At 53.1% G+C, this 23,774-nt stretch overlaps 2 protein-coding genes across 2 annotated transcripts in view; one reads left to right on the top strand and one right to left on the bottom strand.

Annotated features, from left to right (window-relative positions):
• The window catches only part of ZMAT4 (zinc finger matrin-type 4), a 76,178-nt gene extending 60,806 nt beyond the window's left edge, over positions 1-15,372 (top strand). The window contains exon 6 of the mRNA XM_054396618.1: positions 15,156-15,372. Coding sequence (XP_054252593.1) covers positions 15,156-15,372 — 217 coding nt within the window. The remainder of the gene's footprint in view (positions 1-15,155) is intronic.
• A 5,159-nt stretch (positions 15,373-20,531) lies between these two features.
• TCIM (transcriptional and immune response regulator) lies at positions 20,532-21,668 on the bottom strand. Its single transcript, XM_054396582.1, has one exon. The coding sequence runs from the start codon at positions 21,634-21,636 to the stop codon at positions 21,316-21,318; it is 321 nt and encodes a 106-aa protein (XP_054252557.1). The 5' UTR covers positions 21,637-21,668; the 3' UTR covers positions 20,532-21,315.
• Between the last annotated feature and the right edge of the window lie 2,106 nt (positions 21,669-23,774).

Genomic DNA, 23,774 nt, shown 5'->3' with positions numbered 1-23,774 from the left:
GGATGAGGCTTTGAGCAAGCTGGGCTGGTGGGACGTGTCCCTGCCCATGGCAGGGGCTTGGAACTGGATGAGCTGGATTCTGAAAGCCATTTGCTGCTGGGTGTGCAGCAGAGGCTGCATCCTGGGTTACTGCCTGGCTTTTGGGTGACTTTCCAGAGGCATTGAAGCTTTTTACTCTGCCCCTGGTGTTAGGTGTCTGTACCCCTTACAAGCAACCTGCTAGCATTTTGGTTCAAAAAAAAAAAAAAAGAAAAAAACAAGGCCCCAAAACACTCAGCCAAAAAAAAAAAAAAAAAACAACAAGTCATTGAAAAAATGTTGAAACTAAGTGCAGAGGGAGAAGCAGAGAGAATAAAAGCCTGAGTGCAAGGACTGGGTGATGTCTTATCACAGGGCTGCAGGCTGGAGCTGGAAATGGATTGAAATAAATACATGGAGGATAGAAGAGTCACAAGGTGCAGGAGAGGAGCTGTGCACAGCCTGGGCTCCTGCCAGAGCACAGGAGGCAAGGCAGTGAGGGTTGCCTGAGCTCAGTACCCTGAGCGTGGCCAAGCTGGGACCCACTCAGCTCTCTCCATGCTGAGCAGCTCAGCAGAGCAGGGATGAGCTGGGCTGAGATCCTGCAGGTCCCAGCACTTTGGGTTTGCTCTCCCTTGGATGTCTGGTGTGGAGGGTGCCAGCAGCCCTCTCTGCTCCTTGTTCCTCGAGGCTGGGGAGGACTGTCTGTCTGTCTGTGCAGGTACCAGTTCAGCCCCAGGATCCCTCTCCTCCAGCATTTGCTGTCACTGGGTCCAGTGGATGCAGGCTTATGAGGAATACCTGAGGAGCTGAGGCTGTTCAGCCTGGAGAAGAGGAGGCTGAGGGGAGACCTCATCACCCTCTACAACCCCAGGTGGGAGTTGGCCTCTTCTCACATGCACCAAGTGCCAGGACCAGAGGAAATGGCCTCAAGCTGTGCCAGGGGAGGTTCAGGTTGGATATTAGGAACATTTTTTTCCAAGCAAGGGTTCCCAGGCACTGTCCCAGGCTGCCCAGGGAGGTGGTGGAGTCCCCATCCCTGGAGGTGTTTCAGAGCTGTGTGGATGTGGTGCTGAGGGATGTGGCTCAGTGGCTTAGCAGCAGTGGTGGGACTGTGAGCTCTGGGTGAGTGCTTGGACTTGGTGAGCTCAAAGGTCTCTTCCAACCTCAGCAGCTCCATGGTTCTGTTATGCTCTCACAGCAACAGGACCTCTCTGTGGTGCTTCAGTCTCCCCTGGGCTGTTTCCAGTCCCTGTGTTTGTTTGCACATCTGTGGTGCCCTGCACTGCTCTTTCTTCCAAGCAAAGCCTTTGTATCCATCCTCCAGCTACTAAGATCCATCTCTGCTGAGCATGGAAGGCACAGCAAAACTAATTAAATAACATCCCAGAGTTTCAGCACTGCTATTTATTACCATCCCAGAAACACATTAGCCTGTGAGGAATGGCTCCTTCAGGCTCCCAGCAGGGTGTTCACAAGCAGCTAATTTCTCCTGTGATGGAAGCTTCCCTTCAACACAGGAGTCAGGAGAGAGCAGGCTTGTGATGGAGTCCCACAGAGCAGGGCAGGGTTGGACCCACCCCAGCAAGGCCAGGACCTGAGCAGGGATGCACCAAGGGAGGATGCACAGGGCACACAGGGTGCTGGGGCCAGATCCTGTCCTTGCCAGAGCCCAGATGTGGTGTCCTGGGCTGCTCTGACCTGTTCCCATCAAACCTCTCTGCCACTGCCATTAACTCTTGGAGGAATAAAACCAAAGGGAAGAGAAGTGGCAGCTGTGGAGGGAGCTGTGTGCTACAAATGAGCAATTCCATGCAGAGACCTCCTGGATTTCACAGGGGGTAATGGATTAAATGAAGTGGAAAGCAAGGCATGAACTGGAGATTTGCTGTGGTGAGTAATGCAATTAACCCTCAGAGAAATAATTAGGCCTCCAAACTGATGCTGCAAGAGTAGCACAACCAAAAGGGCAGGTGGAAGCTGGACCCACATCAGCTGTGGCCACCTCCCTGGGCAGCCTGCTCCAGTCCCTGACCACTCTTGCAGCAGAGAAATTTGAACTCATCTCCAACCTAACTCTTCCCTGGCACAATTTCAGGTAATTTCCTCTCCTTCTATCACCTGGTCCTAGGGAGAAGAGATCAACCCTCACCTGGCTCCAACCTCCTTTCAGGGAGCTGCAGAGAGCAATGAGGTCTCCCTTCAGCCTCCTCCTCTCCAGCTCCCTCAGCTGCTCCTCCCCAGCCCTGTTCTCCAGCCCCTTCCCCAGCTTTGCTCCTGAACCCCTCCTTGGACAGGTTGCTAGCAGAGTCCTGCAGAACAAGAGGCAGCACAGGCAGCTCTGCATTGCCCAGCAAGCCTCAGCCCCAGCCCCAGCATCTGCACTCCCTCTGCAGCAGGAGGTCAGACCCTGGCAGAAGCAAACAGGATTCTGATCCAGGAGTGAATCTGAGCTCATTTAGAGCTCAACAGGTTCTTCTTCTTGGCACCCAGCCAAACTCATCACAAGGGGCTTTAACTCTTTGCTTTAACTCTGCCTTCAGAGCAGTGGCCAAGCCCTGTGATGATGATGATGCTGGAGACATTTAATGACTGCAAGTGAGCACAGCCCTGCCTGCCTCCTTTGCTCCCCTCTGGCCCAGGCAGCCATCACTGTGCTGGAGTTTGTTACCCAGGAGCTCTGCCATCCCTCCCTGCTGTGAGCACAGCACTGGGGCAGGGCTGTGCCCCTAGAGGGGTGCCAGGTGTTTACTGAAGACACTGTTGGGTAAGTAGCTGCCCTCCAGAAACTGAAGCAGTATTTCACAGCAGACAAAGCCCAGGTGCTGGGGCACTGGGAGCACTTCTGCAGCATTAAAAGCTCACCAACTGCACAGAAATGATGAGGGAGTGGAGAGATCAATTCCCAATTACAAGTGACTGATCCTCACTTCTTATGCCAGGACATATCTGCCACGTGCAGAGGGACTCAGCACAAGGCCTTAGCTTTGTTTTCTGATCAAACTTCTGCTGTCAGCACAAGGCTTGGGCTCTGCTAAGCCCCAGAGCAACCCCCAGGCACAGGGAGATCTCCTTGGCCTTGAGCAGCCTAGGGCTAGTGGGAGGTGTCCCTGCCCATGGCACAGGGGTTGGAACTGGATGATCTCTAAGGTCCCTTTCAACCCAAACCATTCCATGGTTCAGCAGCCCAAGCCAGGGAGGAGGAGGACCTTTGACTGATGGCTTCTGCTCAGAGACTTACCCCTGGAGCAGGGTAGGTGTAGGTGGGACATCAGGAGGAGGTTCTTCACAACGAGGGTGGTGAGACACTGGAACAGGCTGCCCAGGGATGTGGTTGAGGCTCCATCCCTGGAGCCATTCAAGGTCAAACTTGAGTGACCTGCTCTGGTTGGAGGTGTCCCTGCTGACTGCAGGGGGTGGGACAAGATGCCCTTTGAGAGTCCCTTCTGACCTGATGCATTCTGTGATTCCGAGCTTTAGTCAGGGGAGTGAGCCACAGGCTCCTGAGGAGGTTCTGGAGACACTCATTGCCTCCTGAGCTCCTCTGGCCTCCCTCTCCTTCAGCCTGATGCCACCAGCTGGTTGGGAATGCTGCAAATGAATGTTGTCAGCACTAATTGCTGCTGGGGGGAGGTTTGTGCAGTCATGTAGCCCAAAGTGTCCAAATCCTCTCTGACGACATGTGCAGGGGGGGAAGTGAGACAGTTCTCACCTGCTCAGCTCTTCTGCAGCTCACTGGGGCACTTCCTATTTTTAACTGCAGCTGCAGCTGAAGGAATAAACTTGTAAAGTCCACCAGAAGGCACTAACCAAAGGAGGTCATCTTTTTAGCTGCAGATCTGTCTGATTTAGTGAAGATGGTGAAGGTTTTCTCCAGCAGAATGTTGCCTCTCAAAGTACAAGACAAAAACCTGCAGCAATGGGCAAGGCTGTTCTCAGTCTCCAGTCTCATCATTAGCATTTTGCTGTCATTAACCTTCACAAGATAAATTGCCTGCTTATGAAAAATAAAACTGAAAAAGGTTTCTCTGCTGGGCATTGGCAGATCTGCTTCTGGGCAGGGATGTGGGGAGCAGGCCCTGCAATCCTGCAGACATGAAGCATGTGTGGTTCTGAGATGGGAGGTCCAGATGGGAATCAGTCTGGATCTGATCTGAATCGAGGCTTAGGGATTTAAAGACGTTCTTGGGTGTTGACTCCAGTGGGAAGCAATCAACTCCTGGCCTGTCAGAGGAGGGACTGATCAGCTCCTTGGGGCTGTCCCACTGCTGCTGCAGGCAGAGACCACTCCATCACCTGCCCCGAGGCTGGGAAGGAGCTCTTGCTGCTGGAAGGGAAGGCTCTGACCTCTTTCCTCTCCTTCCTTGCACTTTTCCTCTGGTCAGGGCTTTAGAGAAGCTGTTTGTGCATTTTTTCTCCATGCACATGTCCCCATCTGCCACTGATGTCCTGCTGGACATGCTGGGGGAGCAGGAGCTGAGCACTTTTCCTCTGTCCAAGGCTTCAGAGATGCTGCTTGTGCATTTTTTTGCCTGTGCCTGTGCACGTGTTCCTCATCTGCCACTGGCATCCTGCTGGGCAGGCTGGGGGAGAGAGGGCTGAGCTGGGATGCTCTCTGGGATGCCAGCCTGGGCTGGGAGTGCTGGAGGGGCAGGCGAAGCGCTCCGGCTGCCAGGAAATTAGCTCCACATTTATTTGGGGCTCTGTAGTACACAAATCACTTTAATAACCATATTCATCTAAAGGCTACAGCAGTGGCAGTGGTACTGCCTGTTCCCTGTTGAATGCCAGTTAGTGGGAATGCTGTTATTAACATTTAGCAGGAGCTCCAGGTCACCTTGATATAATCGAGCTAACACGCATTTTAATGGCTGCTTAATTAGATTTACCATAGGCAGGAGGCCGTGCAAGGAGGCTGCATTCCTGCTTGCACTGCTTCAGAGGGTGCCTGGATTCAGAAAAATGCAGATAAAAGTCTGCCAGCCTTAGACAAAGGGGAGGGGAGGAGTTTTTTGCCTCGCTCAGTATCATTTTGGGGGTTGAGAGGAGGTTTTTGCTGCTGCAGGGGTCAGGAAGCTGCTGCCAGGCCCAGGGGATGACTGCAGCAAAGCCTTGGGGCTGCTCCTCAAAGGGTCCTTTGCTTGGAGGGTGACCCAACCTTTGAGCACCTCACTGTAAGGCTCTTAGTGAATCACCAGGAGAGAGCCTGCCCCTGTGTTGTCAGCAGGGCTGAGGCAGAGGGAAGGAATCCCTCTGGTTTTCCGGGGGCAATTTCTGGATATTATGGCAAACTGGTCCCTGGGTTAGAGAACAAATAGCTCATGTCCATCCCCCATCAATTCTGATCCCTTCATGAGGCTATGGGAAGCTCTGAGGAGCGTTCTGTAAAGCTGCCAGCTGCTCCTTCACAGAAAATAAACCACAGAAACATATTGCTGTGAAAGAGATGACACTTCCCTCCCTGGATTTATTAAGAGGACCCCCAGAGTAAAGGGCTGTAAAATCTGATCAAGTCAGCAGCTCCAGCCCTGTAATTGAGATCCATTATTTCCTATTGACTGCTGTGCAGGGCTTCATTTTCTCTAGCATCCACACATTCCTCTTCTGCCTGATACAGAGCAGCTGGGGGTTCAGCAGGAATCAAGGCTGATAGCAAACTCAGAGCAGGGATGGCCTCCTAGGGCCAAGGTGTTTCTCCTCAGCTGCTTCCCATAAATGCTCACCTTGATCCTGATCTACTCCACTCCTCCAATTGCTCCCTTTGCAGGGAGCATTTTACACATAGGCTGTGGCTCTGCTGAGGAGCTGAGACTGGGAGAGAGGTGTTTGGGTTTCCCTCCCCTTCCAGGTGATGTAATTCTTCTCAGCTGCTCCACTTGATGGCAATTTTATGTTGGACTGAAGCAGGAGAATTTGGGTCCCCTTTCTGCTGAAAGAAAACAGACAGAAGCTGTCCTCAGCACATGAGTTGGTTTTGGTAGTATTTCTCCAGCCAGCAGCCCAGGATCCCACTGGGAATCATGGAATAACAGAACTGTTTGGGTTGGAAAAGCCCTCTGAGCTCATCCACTCCAACCAGCAGCCCAGCACCACCATGGCCACCAAACCATGGCCCCCAGTGCCATGGCCACAGCTTTCTTGAACACCCCCAGGGATGGGGACTCCACCACCTCCCTAGGCATCCTCTTCCAGTCCCTGACCACTCTTGCAGCAAAGAAATTTTTCCTCCTCTCCAGTCCAACCCTCCCTTGGCACAATTTCAGGCCATTTCCTCTTGTTTTGCATATTCCAGCTCTAGAAGCACTTTTGTCTCCCTTCTCTTGGCTGCTGCTGATCAGCATCCTGGGGGGGGTTGTGTTCCACCACACACTTCAGAGCCCCACAGGTGGTTCTGCTGCACCCTCTGCAGCTCTGCCCAGCTTTTGGGCTGGCCTTGTGCCCATGCCAGCCTTCTCCTGCTTGCCAGGGCAGTGCCAGGCAAAGCAGCCATTTGTCCTTCTTATTATTTAAAGCTTTGCTGTGCCATTGACCTCCTGCCCCTTCCTCCTGCAAATCATTTGCTTTTCCTGATGTTTCATCTCAGCTTGGGCCATTTGCTTTCTTTTTCTTCTGCTTTTTCTTTTTTTTTCCCCCCCTCCTCTCCTTATCTCACCTCAGGGAGCAGAGGGATTACCTCATTCCCACTGCCTCAGAAATAAATCCTCATTATGGATTTGTACCTGGGGAGGACAAAACTGATTTCCACTCCCAGCCATTTCAGAACAGATATGTGAAGGTAATTGTTCAGTCCAGGGACATTTCACACCTCTAATAACCATAAAGAGAGCCTTCATTAGTGCTGTGCTGGACATTGGGATGACTGAGAAGATATTTATGGGGCAGCCAGGACTGCAGAAAACTGGAAGGTGGGCATCAGATTTATAATTTTGCTTCGAGGTGGAGCAAAGGGGAAGGACCTTTTGCAGAGAGATCCAGACAGGCTGGCTCCATGGGCTGAGGCCAAGGGCTGAGATTCCACAAGGTCAGGTGCTGAGTGCTGCACTTGGGCCACAACAACCCCAGGTAGCATCACAGGCCTGGGGCAGTGTGGGTGGGGAGCTGCTTGGTGGAGAAGGACCTGGGGGTGTTGACTGATGGTTGGCTGACCATGAGCCAGCAGAGTGCTCAGGTGGCCAGGAAGGCCAACAGCATCCTGGCTTGGATCAGCAAGAGTGTGGCCAGCAGGTCGAGGGATGTGATTGTGGCCCTCTAGTCAGCACTGGTGAGGCCACACCTTGAATTCTGGGTTCAGTTTTGGGCCCCTGACTCCAAGAAGGACATTGAGTGGCTGGAGCAGGTCCAGAGAAGGGCCACAAAGCTGGGGAAGGGCCTTGAACACAGATCTTATGAGGAGCAGCTGAGGGAACTGTGAGAGTGGTCAGCGATTGGCACAGGCTGCCCAGGGAGGTGGTGGAGTTCCCATCCTGGAGGTGTTCAAGCAAGCTGTGACCATGGCACTTGGGGCTGTGGTTTAGCAGCCATGGAGGGGTTGGGCTGATGGTTGGACTGGATGCTCTTAGAGGCTTCTCCAACCAGACGAGTTCTATGACTCTGTGGTTCCTGCTTTGCTATTTCAGTGAAGCATCTCAGCAGCCCTGCTCCAGAACAAGCTGCAGGTTCCAGGCCAGCTCCAGCAGAAAGCACCTGGCTGGTCCCCACTGAGCTACTCACTGAGTCTGCCCTGGGTAAAGATTTGACTCCTGCTTTTATGTTTGTGTGGATTGGTTTGGGGTTTGTTTTGTTTTGTTATTTTCCTGTTTAAAACCTCCCTGGGAGGGCAGATGTTGGTGCAATGAATTCTCCTTTCCTCGTCTCTTTCTTTTACCGGTTCCAGTCAGAGTACAGCCCCAGCTCAGCATGCAAGTCCCTGCAAACCCACGTAGTCCAGCTCCACCTGGGGGCAGATGGTCAGAAAGCTCCAGCGTCCTACTCCACCGCGGCTGCAGCTGGGACTGGGACCTGCAGTGGGGACGTGGGACTGGGGGAGAACTGGGTTCTGGGGAGAAGAGAGGCTGGGGTAGAGCTGAGGCTGGGGGAGAACAGAGGGAGGCTGAGTGTGAGCACTGCTGGTAGTGATGGGCTCAGAGTTTGTTCACAGGCTGACAGCAGAGGAGGTTCACGACATGCTGAGGGTTCTGCAGGAGCTGAACAGAACTTGTGGTTCTATTTCATGATGTCAATGAGCTGGGCTGGAGAACCTCCCCTGTGGGCACAGGCTGGGAGCCTTGGGGATGTTCAGCCTGGAGAAGAGAAGGCTCCAGGGAGACCTTAGAGCAGCCTTCCATTACCTGAAGAGGCTACAGGAGAGCTGGGGAGGGAATTTTGACAAGGGCTGGGAGTGCCAGGATGAGGGACAGTGGCTTTGAGCTGGAGGAGGGGAGATTGAGACTGGAGATGAGGAAGAAATTCTTTAGAGTGAGGGTGGGGAGAGACTGGAACAGGTTGCCCAGGGAGGCTGTGGCTGCCCCTCCCTGGAGGTGTTCAAGGCCAGGCTGGATGTAGGGGTTGGAACTGGATGATCTTTAAGGTCCCTTCCAACCCAAACCATTCCATGATCTGAAACTGCTTTGCTTCTGGTGGTCTCCTACCCCAGACACAAGCACCAATGTGGGCTCTGCTGCAGTGCTACAGGTGCCCAGGAAGGGAAAGGCCACATAGACATCACAACCTGCACCAGCAGCTCTGCAAGGCCATTTTCTGCTGATAACTTCCTAATGGGGAATGGTTGAAGGAGAATTAGAAGAAGCAGGGGAGCAGGACACAATTAAAAGCAGCATCTCTGAACTGGAACCATGAATTGGCCATGCCTGAGCCCAGTCATGGCTGAGCAGAGCTATTCCACTCACTGCTGGATTAACTCATCAGCAGAGAGCCCAGAATCTGATTCAATTTGAAAGACTACAAAATTATATTTCTCTGCTGATTTTCCAGGTGGCAGGATTAGATGTGGAGCTTTTAGTTTTGCCACTACTCCCTTTTAACTTAATTTGACAGAAGTGGCTCTCTGTACAAGACAATACTTGATGGGCACTGCACCAGGGATAAAGGAAACCTCAGAGAAATGGCAAAGCAGAAGGGGGGAGCTTGTTTTCCTCTCTCTAGAAGGCCCTGGGTGGATAAACCACGAAGATAAAATTCCTGGAAGAGTAGAAACCAGGGAAATGTGCAGCCCTGCTGGTAGCCTTGGTGGTCCACCGGAGCAGCACCTCCCTCTGGGGAGGTTTTTAAGGCCAGGATGGATGTGGCTCTGCTCAACCTGATCTAGTGTGAGGTGTCCCTGCCCACAGCAGGGGGGATGGAACTGGGTGACCTTTGAGGTCCCTTCCAGCCCTGACAGCTCTGTGAGAAGAGGGAGGCCAAGAGCTGCAGCAGCATCTTTCATCATGGGACGTGGGAAGGAGGCTTTGCCTAGGTATGGTCACAGCCATGGCAGCTGGAGGGGAAGGGAGGGTGGTGGGCAGGGAGAGGGAGAGGGATGGCCACAGGGAATGGGAGCTGCCCTTCCTCCTGACTCTGCTGATTAAGGAGGTCCTTTTTTCTTTTGGCAGTTTGAGGTGGAATTAAAATGTTGTAGGGAGGGAGACTGGGGACACACACACAGGGGAACAGCTTGTTCCCAGCTGCCTCAGCACTTTCCTGTTTGCAATTCCACCTACCAGAGCTCAAAAAAGGCTCCTTGAAGGTGGCTGGGTGCTGAGCTGACATGTTCCAGTGGCCCCCAATGCCTGGCAGACTCTGATGCCTGGAAGCCCTTTGCCTGGGTTCCACCATGGGCAGCTCTGTTCATCCCTCTGGGAAGGCAATGGTGCTCCCAGGGTACATCCTGCTGGAGAGTGGCATTGGAGCAGAGGTGGAGGCAGGAGAAGGCTGTGCCCAGGCTGGTTTGGGAGTGGTTGTGTGAGTGCTGAAGCCAAGGAGCAATTCTGGCAGATGGTTTTCCATTAGGAGTTCAGTTCCTGGTGGTAGTTGAAGCACCCACAGGTATGGAGCAGAGCAAAAATGAAACAAGTTCTGTGCAGACACTGACAGCAATCTGGGCCAGGGGATGGAAGGACCCCACCAGCTCTGCTTTCTCACCTCCTGACAGCTCTTGGCTTGTTCATGCTCTGTGGGCACATCAAATCCTACCCAGAAACCTATTTATCAGGTAAACACAAATGCATGAAAGCCCCCAGCTGGCAGAGTGCAACCTGCAGGCTGAGCAAAAGGCAATATTTGGGGCACCTACTCTCTTTTAGGAAGCCATTCTTCCTCTGGGACAGTTCCAACCCCAAGTAAATCGATCCCTGCACACAACTCCCCTTGCCCTTTCCTGCCAGCCCCTCAGCAGAGCACTTTGGCTGGCAAATGGTCTGGAAGTCTGCAAGCAATGTGCTTACCAGAGGCAGCTTTCTCTAATGCCTCCCCAACCTGAGATTTTCTCCTTGTAAGTGCAACTAGGTCTCAGTGTCTCTGATCAGTCTCTTGTGAGGAGTTCCATCTGCCTGCCTGGGATCAACACAGACCTAAAAACCCTCAGCCCCAGCCCTGCAGCCCACTGTTTTCATGCTGAGTTTTGTTCATAACAGGAAGTTACTTAGAAAACAGGAAGCTCTTCCTTGTTCCACTCAATTTCTTGGGCTTATTTGCCATGAAATGTCACCTTCCCAGATGAAAGGCTGGGATTTATCACAATTAAGGGAGGCTCTGACATGTCCCTCCAAGTGAATCCAGGGTGCTTTTGATATTGAATCTGCAGAGGGCTTTTGTTGCTGCAACAAAGCTCCCTTGCAGTTTATAACCCTCCTCAAGCACACACAGGTTCTTGGGCAATGTCTATGTGATTCCTGTTGCTTCCAGCACTGCTGGCTGTAGAGAGCTGCTGTCTGTGGCCCCAGGAAGAGGCTCTGCAACGAGTGCCTCAAATGAAGGCTTCTTTCCACTCAAGCAAGAATTCCACCACGGCAATGCTAACCCACAGCAGTGAGGGAAGCCCCAGGATGCTGTGCTGTGCCTCAGCAGGGCAGCTTGTCCCACCAGCAAACCATTGCTCTCAGCTTTCTCTCCAGCTTCTGCAGCAGCTAAAAAAATATAATAAAAAAAATCACAACAATAACTGAGGCTAACCTCTCCCCCCCCACCCCTTTTCCTGCTGTTGCTGTTGTGCTCCTGCTGCTGCTTCGGGTGCCAGGGGGCAGGATTTGGCCGTGGCAGAGCCCAGGCAGGGCTGTAGCTGTGGGCTCGTTTCTTCGGTTGTGCTGCATCAGGATTGTTTTGCAGCCGTTTCCATCCCGACTGGAGCAGCTCTGCAGCCACGGGAGGGCGGCACCGCCGCAAGCTGCGGCAAGGCTACTTCCAGCTTGCCCCTAGAGCTGCTTTGGCTGGAAAAGAAAACTTCTGAGCAGCAGGAAAAGGGAGGAAGCCTCAGATAGCCCTTCACGGTGCTCAGGGCACTCGGGAAAGCCTTTTGGCCACACTGCCCGGGCTCTGCTGCTTGTGTTCAGGGTTGGTGGAGCAGAAGAGAGCTGGCTGGGGCTGTTTGGCTTGGAGAAGAGGAGGCTGAGGAGGGATCTGATCAATGCTTATGAATAGCTAAGGGGAGGGGGTCAGGAGAATGGGGTCAGGCTCTTCTCAGAGATGTCTGGTGGCAGCACAAGAGGTAGTGGGCACAAACTTGAATAGGGGAAGTTCCATCTAAGTATGAGGAGGAACTTCTTTACTTTAAGAGCAGGGCACTGGAACAGGTTGCCCAGGGAGGTTGTGGATGCCTCCTCCCTGGAGGTGTTCAAGGCCAGGTTGGATGAGGCCTTGAGCAACCTGGGCTGGTGGGAGGTGTCCCTGCCCATGGCAAGGGGTTGGAACTGGATGATTTTGGAGGGCCTTTCCAACCCAAACCATTCTTTTGATTCTATGAAAAAGCAAATTGGTGCAGTGTGGATGTGGAGATCTGGGGGTCTGAGGAGCTGTTTTTTGTTCTCCAGCTCCAGGATGCTCCAGCAGTACTTCAGGAGCCCCCAGGGATAGGTTTTAAGGACATCCACACACAGTGCTCCTGATTTAGATAAATAAAGAGAAAAATGATGTAAATGAGATGGAATCTGCAGTTGCTGGCCAGTAGATCTCAGTACCCAGCTGATGTTTAACCTGAACTCTTGCCCAGGTAAATGGGACTTTGCCTGGGCAGGGGTGTGTGAGGGTAAGGCCAGGCCAGGCTTGGCCAGGCCAGGGATGTTTTTCTTAGCTAAAGATAATCTGAGTTTGCTCAGTCAAAGCTCAATCAGCAGCAGAGCAAGGGAGCTCTCTTCCAAGGTTTGTTTGGACAGCTCAGATGAGCTGCTTCTGAGAAAGGTCTCTGCAAGCAGCTGGGTCATGGTGGGTGCAGCAGTGAGCTGAGGAAGACCCAAGCCCATGGCTCAAGGTTATGCAGAGAACTAGAACAAAGCAACATGGAGCAGGACGTGGGGACACAATGGACTGATCTAGCCCAAGCCTGATAAAACAAGCCCCAAAGTGGAATTACTTTATGAGCTCTCCTTTGGCATTGATCATTGTGGACTCTTATCTGCAGCTGTGTGGGAAGAGATCAGGCTGCAAATGTAATTCCCATAGGATGGGACTCTGAGTAATGGGTTAAAGGCCTGTGCTTGAACCTCTGAAGAAGAAGGACCCAAACATGTTGATTACATAATGGGTTACAGCGAGCCATGTTGCAACAGAGATGAAGACGATTAGAGGGCTGAGAGGAGCACTTGGCCTAAAATAGTCCACAGAAGGGTTGAAGTTTGTAAGTTTGCAGTAAGCAAAACCTGCTGTGTGCAGCTGAAAGGAGAGGGGAGGTCAAAGCCAGGCTGGGAGCCAGCCTCTCCAGGTCTGCAACTGGGAAGTTATCCAAGTGGTGTGGGGTCAAGTAACATCTTGAACAGGCATTGGAAGAGGCTGCCCAGGGGGGTGGTGGAGTCCCCATCCCTTGAGGTGCTCAGGAAACCTGTGGCCATGGCACTAAGGGTCATGGTTTGGTGGCCATGGTGGTGGTGTGTTGCTGGTTGGACTGGATTCTCTCCCAGGGCTTTTCCAGCCAGAACAATTCCATGATTCTATGTCCCCTCAGTCCTGGGAATGTGTGTTATAAACCTTGGCATGCTTGAGTGCAGGGCTTGCAGCGTGCCCTAAGTAAATACATGAGGCATAATTTAATAAGTGAGAGTGAGATTTACTGCTCCGTCCCTTACAGCTCCTCCTGTGGGTGCTCAGGAGCTGTGCTCTGAGCTCCATTAACTCACGCAGCCTGCAGGGCTCCGGCTGCCGGCTGCCGGCTGCGGCGGCAGCACCGCCTCGGGAAACCTCCCACCACCTCCAGCCTGATCCCCCTTTTCCTGGCGTGGGGGTGAGGAATTGGGCTCCCCTGGCTTTAAGGAGGCAATTATTGCTCTTTGCCTGTAATTAAGGGGCAGAGGCACAGCCACCCACCCCATCGAAGGGCAGAGTCCAGAGTCACCACACAAACCCAGGCTGTTTTGGCACAAGCCATCTGAGGTTGGCTGCTCCAGACCAAGCTTTAGCTTTGCTGTTCCCTTTGAGACCCTTTTCTCTGGAATAATGGGAATTGGTTTTGTAAGAGCATAGAACTACAGAACCCAGCTCCCTCAGGGGCTCCTCCCCAGCCCTGTTCTCCAGACCCTTCCCCAGCTCTGTTGTCCTTCTCTGGACCTGCTCCAGCCTCTCAATGTCCTTCTTGGAGTGAAGGGCCCCAGACTGTCCCCAGTACTGGACATGTGGCCTCACCAGTGCCCAGCACAGGGGCACAATCACTTCCTTGGTCCTGCTAGCCACACTGTTCCTGATCCAAGCCAGGATGTTGGTGGCTTTCTTGGCCACCTAGTCACAGACTGGCTCATGTGCAGCTGCTGTCACTCAGCACCCCCAGGTCCTTTTCTGCTGGATAGTTTTCCAGCCACTCTGCCCCCAGCCTGGAGCATTCATGGGGTTGTTCACCCCTCAGAGGTGCTTCTAGGGACAGGCTGCTGCTGCTGCAAGTGTGGTCAGGAAAGGCTGGGGGTGGTGGTACCCAGCCCCAAACAGCAAAATGAGGAGGGGGCTGCAATGCTGCAGCAAGCAGGGCTGTACCTTGTGGGTTTGTCTGCATGGGTCAGAGGGAGCTGGTTCAGGTGTCAGGAGCAGGTTTTTTTTCTCCCTCCCCTGCTGTTAATTCCAGAAGCAAATCATGTTTTAGTCACTTGCTGGTTTATTTTTTGGCCAGGTAGCCAGGGAAAAACATGCTCCTGGACTTTGATAAATGTCTCTCTCCACCCTCATAAAGCATTTTTACAAACCTTTTTTTATTGCAGCGAAACCACTCAGTGTTTAGGAAGAGGTTTGTAGTTGGAATCAGGATAAAACCAGTTTGTGTCTGGCAGCTCTTTCTGCAGAGTGTACTTAAGGCTCTCACTTCCCTACAAAATCCTTCCAGTCTTCTGGATTTTTTCCATGGGCTGAGCTCAGGGCAACATTTTGATGTGGTTTTGAGTTGTGGAATTGTCCCTGAACCCTCTGGCATCCCTCAGAAATGGGCTCAGAAAGCAGTGGTTGGGTGAGGTGGGTGGGTGTAAATCAGCCTGCCCAAAAGCCTGGCAGAGGCTGTGGTAGCTTCCCTGGCATGGCTGGGAGGTGATAAATCCTGTCCTGTACTTGGCAGTTTGGAGAGAGGGGGAGAAAAATCACACCTGGGTTAGAACCTTTTTACTGTTCAGGCTGGCAAGTGAATTTTAAATAGAAACCCAGCTGGGGAATACAGAATCATGGAATTGTTCTGGTTGGAGAAGCCCTTCAAGATCATTGAATCCAACCTTCAACCCAACACCACCATGGCCACTAAACCATGGCCCCAGGTGCCACAGGTTTCTTGAACCCCTCCAGGGATGGGGACTCCACCACCTCCCTGGGCAGGTTGTTCACACAGTTTCTTGCTACTGTCCCACAATGCAATCAGGTCCTGACTGAGGGTCACAGCTGGAGGGTGACCCCCAGCGTGGTCTGGCAGCGTGGTGCCCGTGGGAGGGAGGCAGGGAGCAGGGCTCAGCAGGAGCAGCACAGCTGCTGGAGCTGCTCCGCGCTGTTTCCAGCGGCTGTTTTGGGAACCGATTGCTTGAGTGTGAGTCAGCGACCCCCTGGCCCCGGGCCCGTGCTCGGTCATCCGACGGAAGCGGCTTTTCCATGGAGGAGGATTCCCAACAGTCCCAACAACAGTCCCGGCAGTTGCTGGGTTACCGGAGCCTCCACTCCCCGATGATGCTGCTCCCCGTGAGTGGGCGCTCGGCGGAGCCACAGTCCGGGAGGTGACGCTGGCTGCCTCAGCTCTGATTCACTGCCCACACCCTCCCCTCAGCGCCATAAAAACCTCCTGGCTCGTAAGTGAACCTCTCTGCCAGCCCTCCCTGCTTCAAACCGCTCCGTGCCCTGCCGCAGTGCCCTCCTGGCCCCCCCGTGCAGAGCAGAAGGGCAGATGAGGGGTGATGGGGGGTGATGAGGGGACTGGAACGGATGAGGGATGAGGGAAGGCTGAGAGAATTGGGGCTTTTATGTCTGGAAAAGAACGGCCTGAGGGGAGATCTCATCAATGCTGATCAGTACTTCCAGGTGGGTGGCAGGAGGAGGGGCCAGGCTTTTTTCAGGGGTGCCCAGTGACAGGACAAGGGGTAATGGACACAAACTTGAACGTCAGAAGTTCCATCTAAACATGAGGATGTTAATGTAGGGGTGACAGAGCACTGGAAGGCTTGAGGCTTTTTTGGGTCTGGGCGTTAAGATTCTGGTCACAGCCTAACTCTTGTTTTCCAGCAAAGATATATGGCAACTGTGCCATCTCCTGTTGGCTACAGCATTTCAGAGGCTTTTCTTCTTATAAACAGCCTTGGCTGTCACTTCCAAGTGACACTGCAGCAGCATTTTGCTGCATGTGAGGCGTTTGTGCTTTGAGAGCCCAAAGCAGCTTCCTTCCACAAAGCCCATCCTAACCCAGCCATAAATCCTTACAGCTCCTCACTCACATTTAACACACTTTATAGCAGAGGTTTTCCTTCTGCAACAGACTTTGTCTGTACCTTTTCCTGGCAGCAGTGGAACCATCCTGCACTGGTGCTGAACTGGGTTTGCCTGCCTGGGCACCACTGCACTCACACTCCTTAGAATCCTGAAACTGTTTGGGTTGGAAGAAGCCTCTAAGCTCACTGAGTCGAACCAGCAACCCAACCCCACCATGGCCACCAAATCATGGCCCCAAGTGCCATGGTGTCACCTTTCTGGAACACCTCAAGGGATGGGGAATCTACCACCTCCCTGGGCAGCCTGTGCCAATCCCTGACCACTCTGGCAGCAAAGAAATTTTTCCTCATGTGCAACCTAAACTTGCCCTGGCACAATTTCAGGACATTTCCTTTCCTTCTCTCACCTGATCCTAGGGAGAAGAGACCAAGCCCCAGCTCACTGAAGCCTCCTTTCAGGGAGCTGTAGAGAGCAATGAGGTCTCCCCTCAGCCTCCTCTTCTCCAGACTAAACTCCCCCAGCTCCCTCAGTTGCTCCTCACCAGCCCTGCTCTGTAGACCCTTCTCTGGACCTGCTCCAGCACCTCAATGTTCTTTTTGAGTCTTGTGTCTGGTGGAGGCTGAATGGGTCCTAGTGCCTCCAGAGCAAGGCTGGACCACCTCCAGCCCAGACACTCTCCAAGCCTGGGCCTTCCCAGGCTGTAGTGGGAGGCATGGTTTTCCCCAGGCCCTTGGTGTGCCATGGCAGTGCCCCAAAGCCAGTTGGGTCTGGCACCAGCTGGGTGTAGTTGCTGCTGGAGTTTCGCCACGCAAGCAGAAAATCTTTTAGCTTCCTGCTCAGCAGTGAGCAGAGCTTGGGAGCTGCCAGCCTCCAGTGTCTCCCCTTGTGTTGTCCAGGGGTGGGTGGGCAAGTCAGGGAGGAGCTGGCCTTGCCCTGGACCAGCAGACACTTGCCCATGAGTGCCAGCTTCCCTGGGTGCACCCAAAGTTTGCAGAGGGGAGTCTGTACCTCCAGGCAAAACAGCTGCAAGTCTAGCCAGGGAGTCAATTTTTAACTTGCCCCATTGCTCAATGGCATGGAAGGGAAGCTTGCCCAGGAGATATTGCCCTTGGCTTGGAGCACCCTGTCCCTCCACACACAAACACTGCCATGTGGGGTCTGGCCCAGCTCCACATTGGACTCTGGTCGTGCTGTGTGTATCTGGTTTCAGCAGGTACCAGAAGGTCACAGTACTACATGTTCAGACCCTGGGGAACATCTCCAGCTCTTTCTGAACACAGCAGAGAGGCTGAGCTGGGTGCTGACCTGTTCCAGCACCATCTTCTCATCACACAGCATCACAGAAGGGTAGGGGTTGGAAGGGACCTCTGGAGGTCATCAAGTCCAACCCCCCTGCCAAGGCAGGGTCAGCTAGAGAAGGTCACAAGGAACATGTCCAGGTGTTTTTGAATGCCTCCAGAGATGGCAAGACCTCTCTGGACAGCCTGCCCCAGGGCTCCATCACATTTAAATTAAAGAAGTTTCTCCTCATGTTTAGGTGGAACTTCTGACATTCAAGTTTGTGCCTGTTACCCCTTGTGCTGTCACTGGTCACCACTGAAGACAGACTGGTCCCATTCTGACACCTAGCCTTGAAGTGTTATCCAGCATTGGTGAGGTCCTCCTCAGTCTGCTCTACTTCAGACTAAACAGCTCCAATTCTCTCAGTCTGTCCCTATCAGAGATGTTCCAGTCCCCTCAGCACCTTTCTAGCCCTTTACTGTCCCTGTCCTTGAATCAGAGCAGTTATGGGGTTGGATGTTTGATGGGAGGATAGAGACCATGGAACCTCTGTGCTGTCTTTGCCCTGGGCTGCACCCTATGAGCTGCTCCTCACCTTCCTTGGTCTGTCAAACCAGAGCTTGGGGAAAAAAGGTTTCTACTCATTTTTGGTCCTGTGTTTCTGTGGCTTCTATTCATTTTTGGTCCTGCATTTCTGTGGCCTCCACTTATTTCTGGCCCTGGGTTTGTGTAGCTCTCCCAGCTCCTTGCAGCAGGGAGCCCATCGGCATGCTCTGGGCACAGCCAGCGAGCTGGAGGCACCCAGCCGCTCCTGTGCTGCTCTCTGCGGCAGAGCATCGGTACAGGTAGATAAAATTAGCTGCTCGGACGCATGTTCCTCAGGATGCCGGGACCCAGGGACACCCAGTACAGCCAGTTTGACTCACGGAGAAGAATTAATGGAAACGCCCGGCTCCTGGAGGGAGGAAATTCCTTGCACAGCCTTTTCCTCCGTTTGTTGCGTGGGGCGGCTGACAATGGCCCCGCGTCTGGCGGCAGCGCTGCCGGGCGGCCGCAGGAATGCGGCACCCGCGGCACGACAGACACCGAGTCTGCGGCACCCAGCGCGCAGGAAGGGCCAGGCACACCCCGGGGACCTGCCCCGCACCTCCCTGCACGGATCCTGGATGGCACTGGTACCAGCGGTGCTCTGCTCAGCCCAACCTCTGCAAGCCTTGGGTGAGCAGGCTCTGGACATGTGTGAGGGGTCACAGGTCCTGTTGTGGACAGTGCCCTGCTGGCACCCTTGTGTGTGTCCTGCCATCACCCCACCTTTCCCCAAAGAACACGGAGTGCTGGAGCTTCAGTCCTTTCCTCAGCCCAGAGCTGCTTTGGAACTGGGGGCCAAGAGGCGACAAGACTGTAACAAAACACATCTGGCCCAGGCACAGAGGGAGCATCGGTGGCCCAGAGCAGGGGAGATGGGGAGAGCAAAGTCCCAGCAGAAGGATGAGGGCTGTGGAAAGCAGTGGTGCAACACGAAGCTGATTTGGTACCCATGGGGGGGTTCTGAGAGCATCCCCTGGCAGCAGGGCTGTTGGGTGCCCTCACATAACACACCCCAGAGCAGGATGGGGTTGGAGGTTGCATCACCCTGCTCAGCTGTTTTGAGTGTCACAGGAGAAATGGCTCTGATGGGGAAGCCTGCTGGACTGGGAGGAGGGGGAGCAGCAGTGACCCAGGCATGGAACAGCCCTGTTTGGCCTTTTTGGGACAGAGCAGTTTGTGTCACTAGGGATGGCTGTGTGGGGATGTGTCAGGAGTGGGTGAAGCAGCTGAGTGTGGGACACTGCACTGGAATAAGGCAAATGTTGGGAAACAGGGAGCTGCCTCTGGAGCAAATCCCACTCTGCAGCAGATCTTTGTGAGCAAGGGCAGTTCAGAAAAGCCTTCGGAGGCTCTTTCAAAAGGGTCCATCCTAGACCAGGTGTGACCCCAGGTCTCTCTAGGATAGCCTCCTGGGAGCAGAGACCACCCTGCCTCACCCTCCCCTGCCCCAGTGAGGTCTCTGCAGCTGATGCTGAGTGTGGAAGTGCTGGGGAGCCCAGGGTGGGTACACCCCAAAGTGCCCCCCAAAGTGCCCTCCTGCTGCCAGTTGGTCCTCTCATCATCTGGGCCATGGTGAAGATGCATCTTCCACCTCCTCCTGCTCTCAGGATGCTGGAGCTGTGCTAGGTGGCCCTGGGGATGCTCCACACTCTGGGAATCACATTCATAGGGTCAGAGAATGATAGAATTGTTTTGGTTGGAAAAGCCAAGTCCAACCTTCAACCTAAGACCACCACGACCACTAAACCACGAACCCAAGTGCCCCTGGTGCTCTCAGGGAATGTTTGGATGTGCCTCACCACACTGCAAATCATTGCAGTTATCCTTCTCTGAAGTGATTTAAAAGATTCGTTCTGCTGTCCCTGACTTACAGGCAATTTGGAGCTTTTACTGTAGGCAACCCCCCCCTCCCCCCTGTAGCTGGTTTATCTTTCTTCTGAACTCTTTCTTCTGAATTCTTTTATCTTTGTTGGTCTAAGCAGAGTCATGGGAATGTTGTGGGTTTGTTGGTTTGGTTTTTTTTTTTTTTCCCTGAACCAGCAGGTTATTAGAGGACATTTGTATAAATAACTGCTCTTGGCTATTTTTAAGTATTTTCAACATAGTCCATCATGATAGTATGGCACAACCTGCAAGAAAAACTCACTCCAAGCCCACTGCCAAAGTGTCCATAACTCATTCCTGGTTCTTTGGAGCCAAGCCTGAGCTCTGGGCTGTGCCAACTGAACCCACCACCCACCACAGCTTGGGACTGGCCATGTTCTAAGCTGGTGCAAGAGCTATAATTCTCCTTTATTGCTCTGGAGAAACTGACAGCTGGGTTTGATCTGCAGCTAAATTTGGTGGGGATGTCAGAATCACCACAGCAAGCATGGACCAAGCACTGGTGCTGCTGGGCTGACTGGTGGGACCATGGGAAAGCCAAGGCTGGAAGCACAGGGAGTTAAGGAGAGGTGTAGGCAGAATGAAACTATAGGAAATGACCACGACCCCCCCACCCCACCCCATCCCACCCCCCCAAAAAAGGGCAACCCCACTCCTGCAGGAGAAGTGAGCATTTCAGACAAGAGAATTTCTATTTACTTCATAATTTATTCCATTCCAAATCACCATAGGCAATAAATTATTGTTGATATCATAAAAAGGCTGTCATCAAATATTAACCACCAAGTAGTTGTCTAAGATCTGTTGTAATCTATACAAACAAAAACTCTCCTTAATGACACTTTGGGTTTTGGGTTTTTTTTTAGTGGTAATGGGAAGTGAACCAAAAATTTTGAGGAACTTCACAGTAAACTCAGGGAACTAGGTCATTATTATTGCTTCTGTGCAAACAGTCTCTCCTGCACACATACAGCTTGAGAAGGAAAAGGTAGAGTTGCGTGGTGGTGCCTCTAGAGCAGTTCCTGAAGCCTGGGCTCCCTGCACCCCCCGTGGTGCACTTAAGGCGTTTTAACAAATGCAGAGTGGTCCCTGCTCAGTCTCCAGAGCCTCCCTCCCAGCCACCACCGTGGGGCCTGGCGAGGGCTTTAAGGAATCAAGTTTGGAGAGGCAAAGCCCACAGGCAAAGCCAGCAAACACCGAGGCCACCAGAAGGTCTCAAGTGATGCTCAGGTGCGGGGCGGGGATCTCCCCATGGCTCAGTCCCACTGCTGTCCTGAGCAGCCTGTCTGCATCCCCCTGGGAGCTGCTCACCCACCGCGATGCCACCGTCGGCGCCGCCGCGGTTTGCTGGGTGCTCGGCCGAGCTGCAGCCCCGTGGAGGGTTTGCAGTGTGCCCTGTCCCACTGGCAGTTTGCAGGGCAGCAGCTGCTGCCGTGCGTGGCAGAAGGTCCCAAAATGTTCTCCTCCATCACTGATCCCCGGGCCGGCTCAGTGGACTTTGATGGAGTATTTCCGAAGCGTCAGGAACTGCAGCAGTTTGTCTTTCCTCCTCTGCTTGAGAGCCATCAGCGCTCTGGTTTTCTCCTCCAGGTCCTGGTCGGTGGCGAGGATGATCTTGGCTCTTTCCTCAGCTTTCTTGTCCCCGGAGTTTCTGAAGAGCTTCTGCAGGGACTCTTCGTTGACGCTTTCGAAGATGTTGGCCACAGCTTTCTTGCGCAGGGCGGTGTCGAAGCGGTAGCCGTGGACCGAAGGGCTGACGCGCAGGGAGCTGGACATGGCTGGAGCTCCGCAGCTTCTCTTCGCTTTCATCTATGTGAGGTGCTGCTGGTTCGCCCCGGTCTGAGCAGAGGGATCTGTGCTGTGCCGGCTCCACGGGCCGCTATTTATGGGCAGTCCGGAGGAAAAGCCTTCAGGCTCAAGTTACGGCACTGAGCTCACGCTGATGTCAACGCCCAGCACTCGCAGGGCAGTTTAACAGTTGAGCTGCCAACCTGCCTCTGCCGTGTGCAGCCCGCAAGAGAAGTTTTCTGGCTCTGCCACGGGGATAGTTTCACAGAATCACAGAATTAACCAGGCTGGAAAAGACCTTCGAGATCACCGAGCCCAACCTATCACCCAACCCCATCTCATCAACTAAACCAGGGCACTAAGTTCCTCACCCAATATTATTTTAAACGCTTCCAGGGAGGGTGACTCCATCACCTCCCCGGGCAGCCAATCACTCTTTCTGTGAAGAGTTTCTTCCTAACATCCAGCCTAAACCTTTCATTTGATCTGCTACACAACAGGCTTCACGCGACTTCAAACTTCACCACAGGACTTGGAGCAGCTGCAGCTCAGACTCTGCTGCTGGCTCTGCTGCCTGGGGGAAACCTCTGAGCCTGGAACAGACAATAAAAGAAAACAGTTAAAGTGCAGGTGGGAGCCAGCACAGCACTGTCAGGAGGTTCTGGCTGGAGCCTGTGCCTGCAGACTGCACTTGACTGTGGCTTGGTCAGGCAGAAGTTGCCCAGAGAAGTGGTGGAGTCCCCATCCCTGGAGCTATTCAAGAAACCTGTGACCATGGCACTTGGGGCCGTGGTTTGGTGGCCATGGTGGTGTTGGGTTGATGGTTGGACTGGATGAGCTTGGAGGTCTCTTCCAACCCAAGCAATTCTGTGATTCTAGAAGTGCAGCAGCACAGCCAAAGCTTCTCAGAGCTGGGCATGGGATGCTTGCTGCTGCTTCCCAGGTGACACAGCTCATGTTCTGTGCTCACAAAGCTCTGCCAGGTGTTTACCAAAGGCAAAGTTCTGCCTCTGGTGTCCTTTTTCTTTAATTTCCAGCTCATTGGTGCAGCTCCTCTGCTCCAGAAGAGTTTGTGCTCTCCACCCCACCCTTGGCCAACACCAAGCCCTTGGGCTGGGAGGATTTGCCCTTAGTCATTTGGATTAGTTGTAGGTAACCCTGTGAGGAGCAGGGACTTGAGCTCGATGCTCTTTATGGGACACAGACACAATGGTCCTTGTGGAGGCTGCTGAGCCCCTGTGGTGTCCTGCTGGGCTTAGAAATCTGCTGTCCCTGAGCACAGCTAAGCCTGGCCCAGAGTTGCAGTGGGTTCAAAAGTCACTTGAGCTGGGGAGCCAGAGATAAGAGTATTTTGGGGAAAGGCTCAGAGGTGGCCGGATGCTGCAGAGGCAGTGTTTGGAGAGCCAGTTGCTTGTTTATGGGTTGTGTTTCTGACCCCTATTACTCATCTCCACTCCACAGCTCAGTTACAGAAACTGTTTGAACCAACAACCCCAGGGCTTTCCCTGATTTACCAGCAAGCTGGGGAGGTTGGTGGTGTTCTCCTGCACTTCACTCTTGGGCTTTGTTTCCTGTGTGCTTAAAGACTCTTCAGCCTTTGACCTGGATATTTTTATTGTTGTTATTGTTATAATTGTCTCCCTGACATATTTTCCTGCCACTTCTGCATGGTGTAGGGTCTTTTTTTTAATGAGTCTATCCAAATCTCTGCTGTGTGTGCTGGCTGTTAGGTGCTTGGTGTACAAACAACTGCTTTGCAAACCCCCTGTGATCCTCCTCCTGCCAGCAAGACTTAAAAGCTTCTCATTTTCTCTAGCCTTGCTGAATTTGTGAGAATCATGCATCAGCTGCTCTTTGCTCAGCATTTGTAGGGCTGGTAAAGTCTACCCTGGAAAGAAGACACTTTTGATGTGGTTGCCTCCTTGGTCTCTGTGAAAGAGCCTTGTTTTTTTTACAGACATCCTTGCACATGAAGGACAACCAAGCTAGGGAAGGGTCTGGAGAACAGGGCTGGGGAAGAGCAGCTGAGGGTCCTGGGGTGTTCAGTGTGGAGAAGAGGAGGCTGAGGGAGACCTCATTGCTCTCGACAGATCCCTGAAAGAAGGCTGAGGTGAGCTGAGGGTTGATGTCTTCTCCCTAGTATTAGCTGACAGAGCAAG

This window comes from Indicator indicator, chromosome 38, assembly GCF_027791375.1.
Source record: "Indicator indicator isolate 239-I01 chromosome 38, UM_Iind_1.1, whole genome shotgun sequence".
NCBI lineage: Eukaryota > Metazoa > Chordata > Aves > Piciformes > Indicatoridae > Indicator > Indicator indicator.
Note: the sequence above shows the minus strand (reverse complement) of the source record. Positions and strands in the feature narration are given on the sequence as shown.

What these genes read in the sequence shown, in the direction of transcription:
- TCIM (XM_054396582.1), bottom strand. Translation starts at nt 21,636, where the DNA reads ATGAAAGCGAAGAGAAGCTGCGGAGCTCCAGCCATGTCCAGCTCCCTG.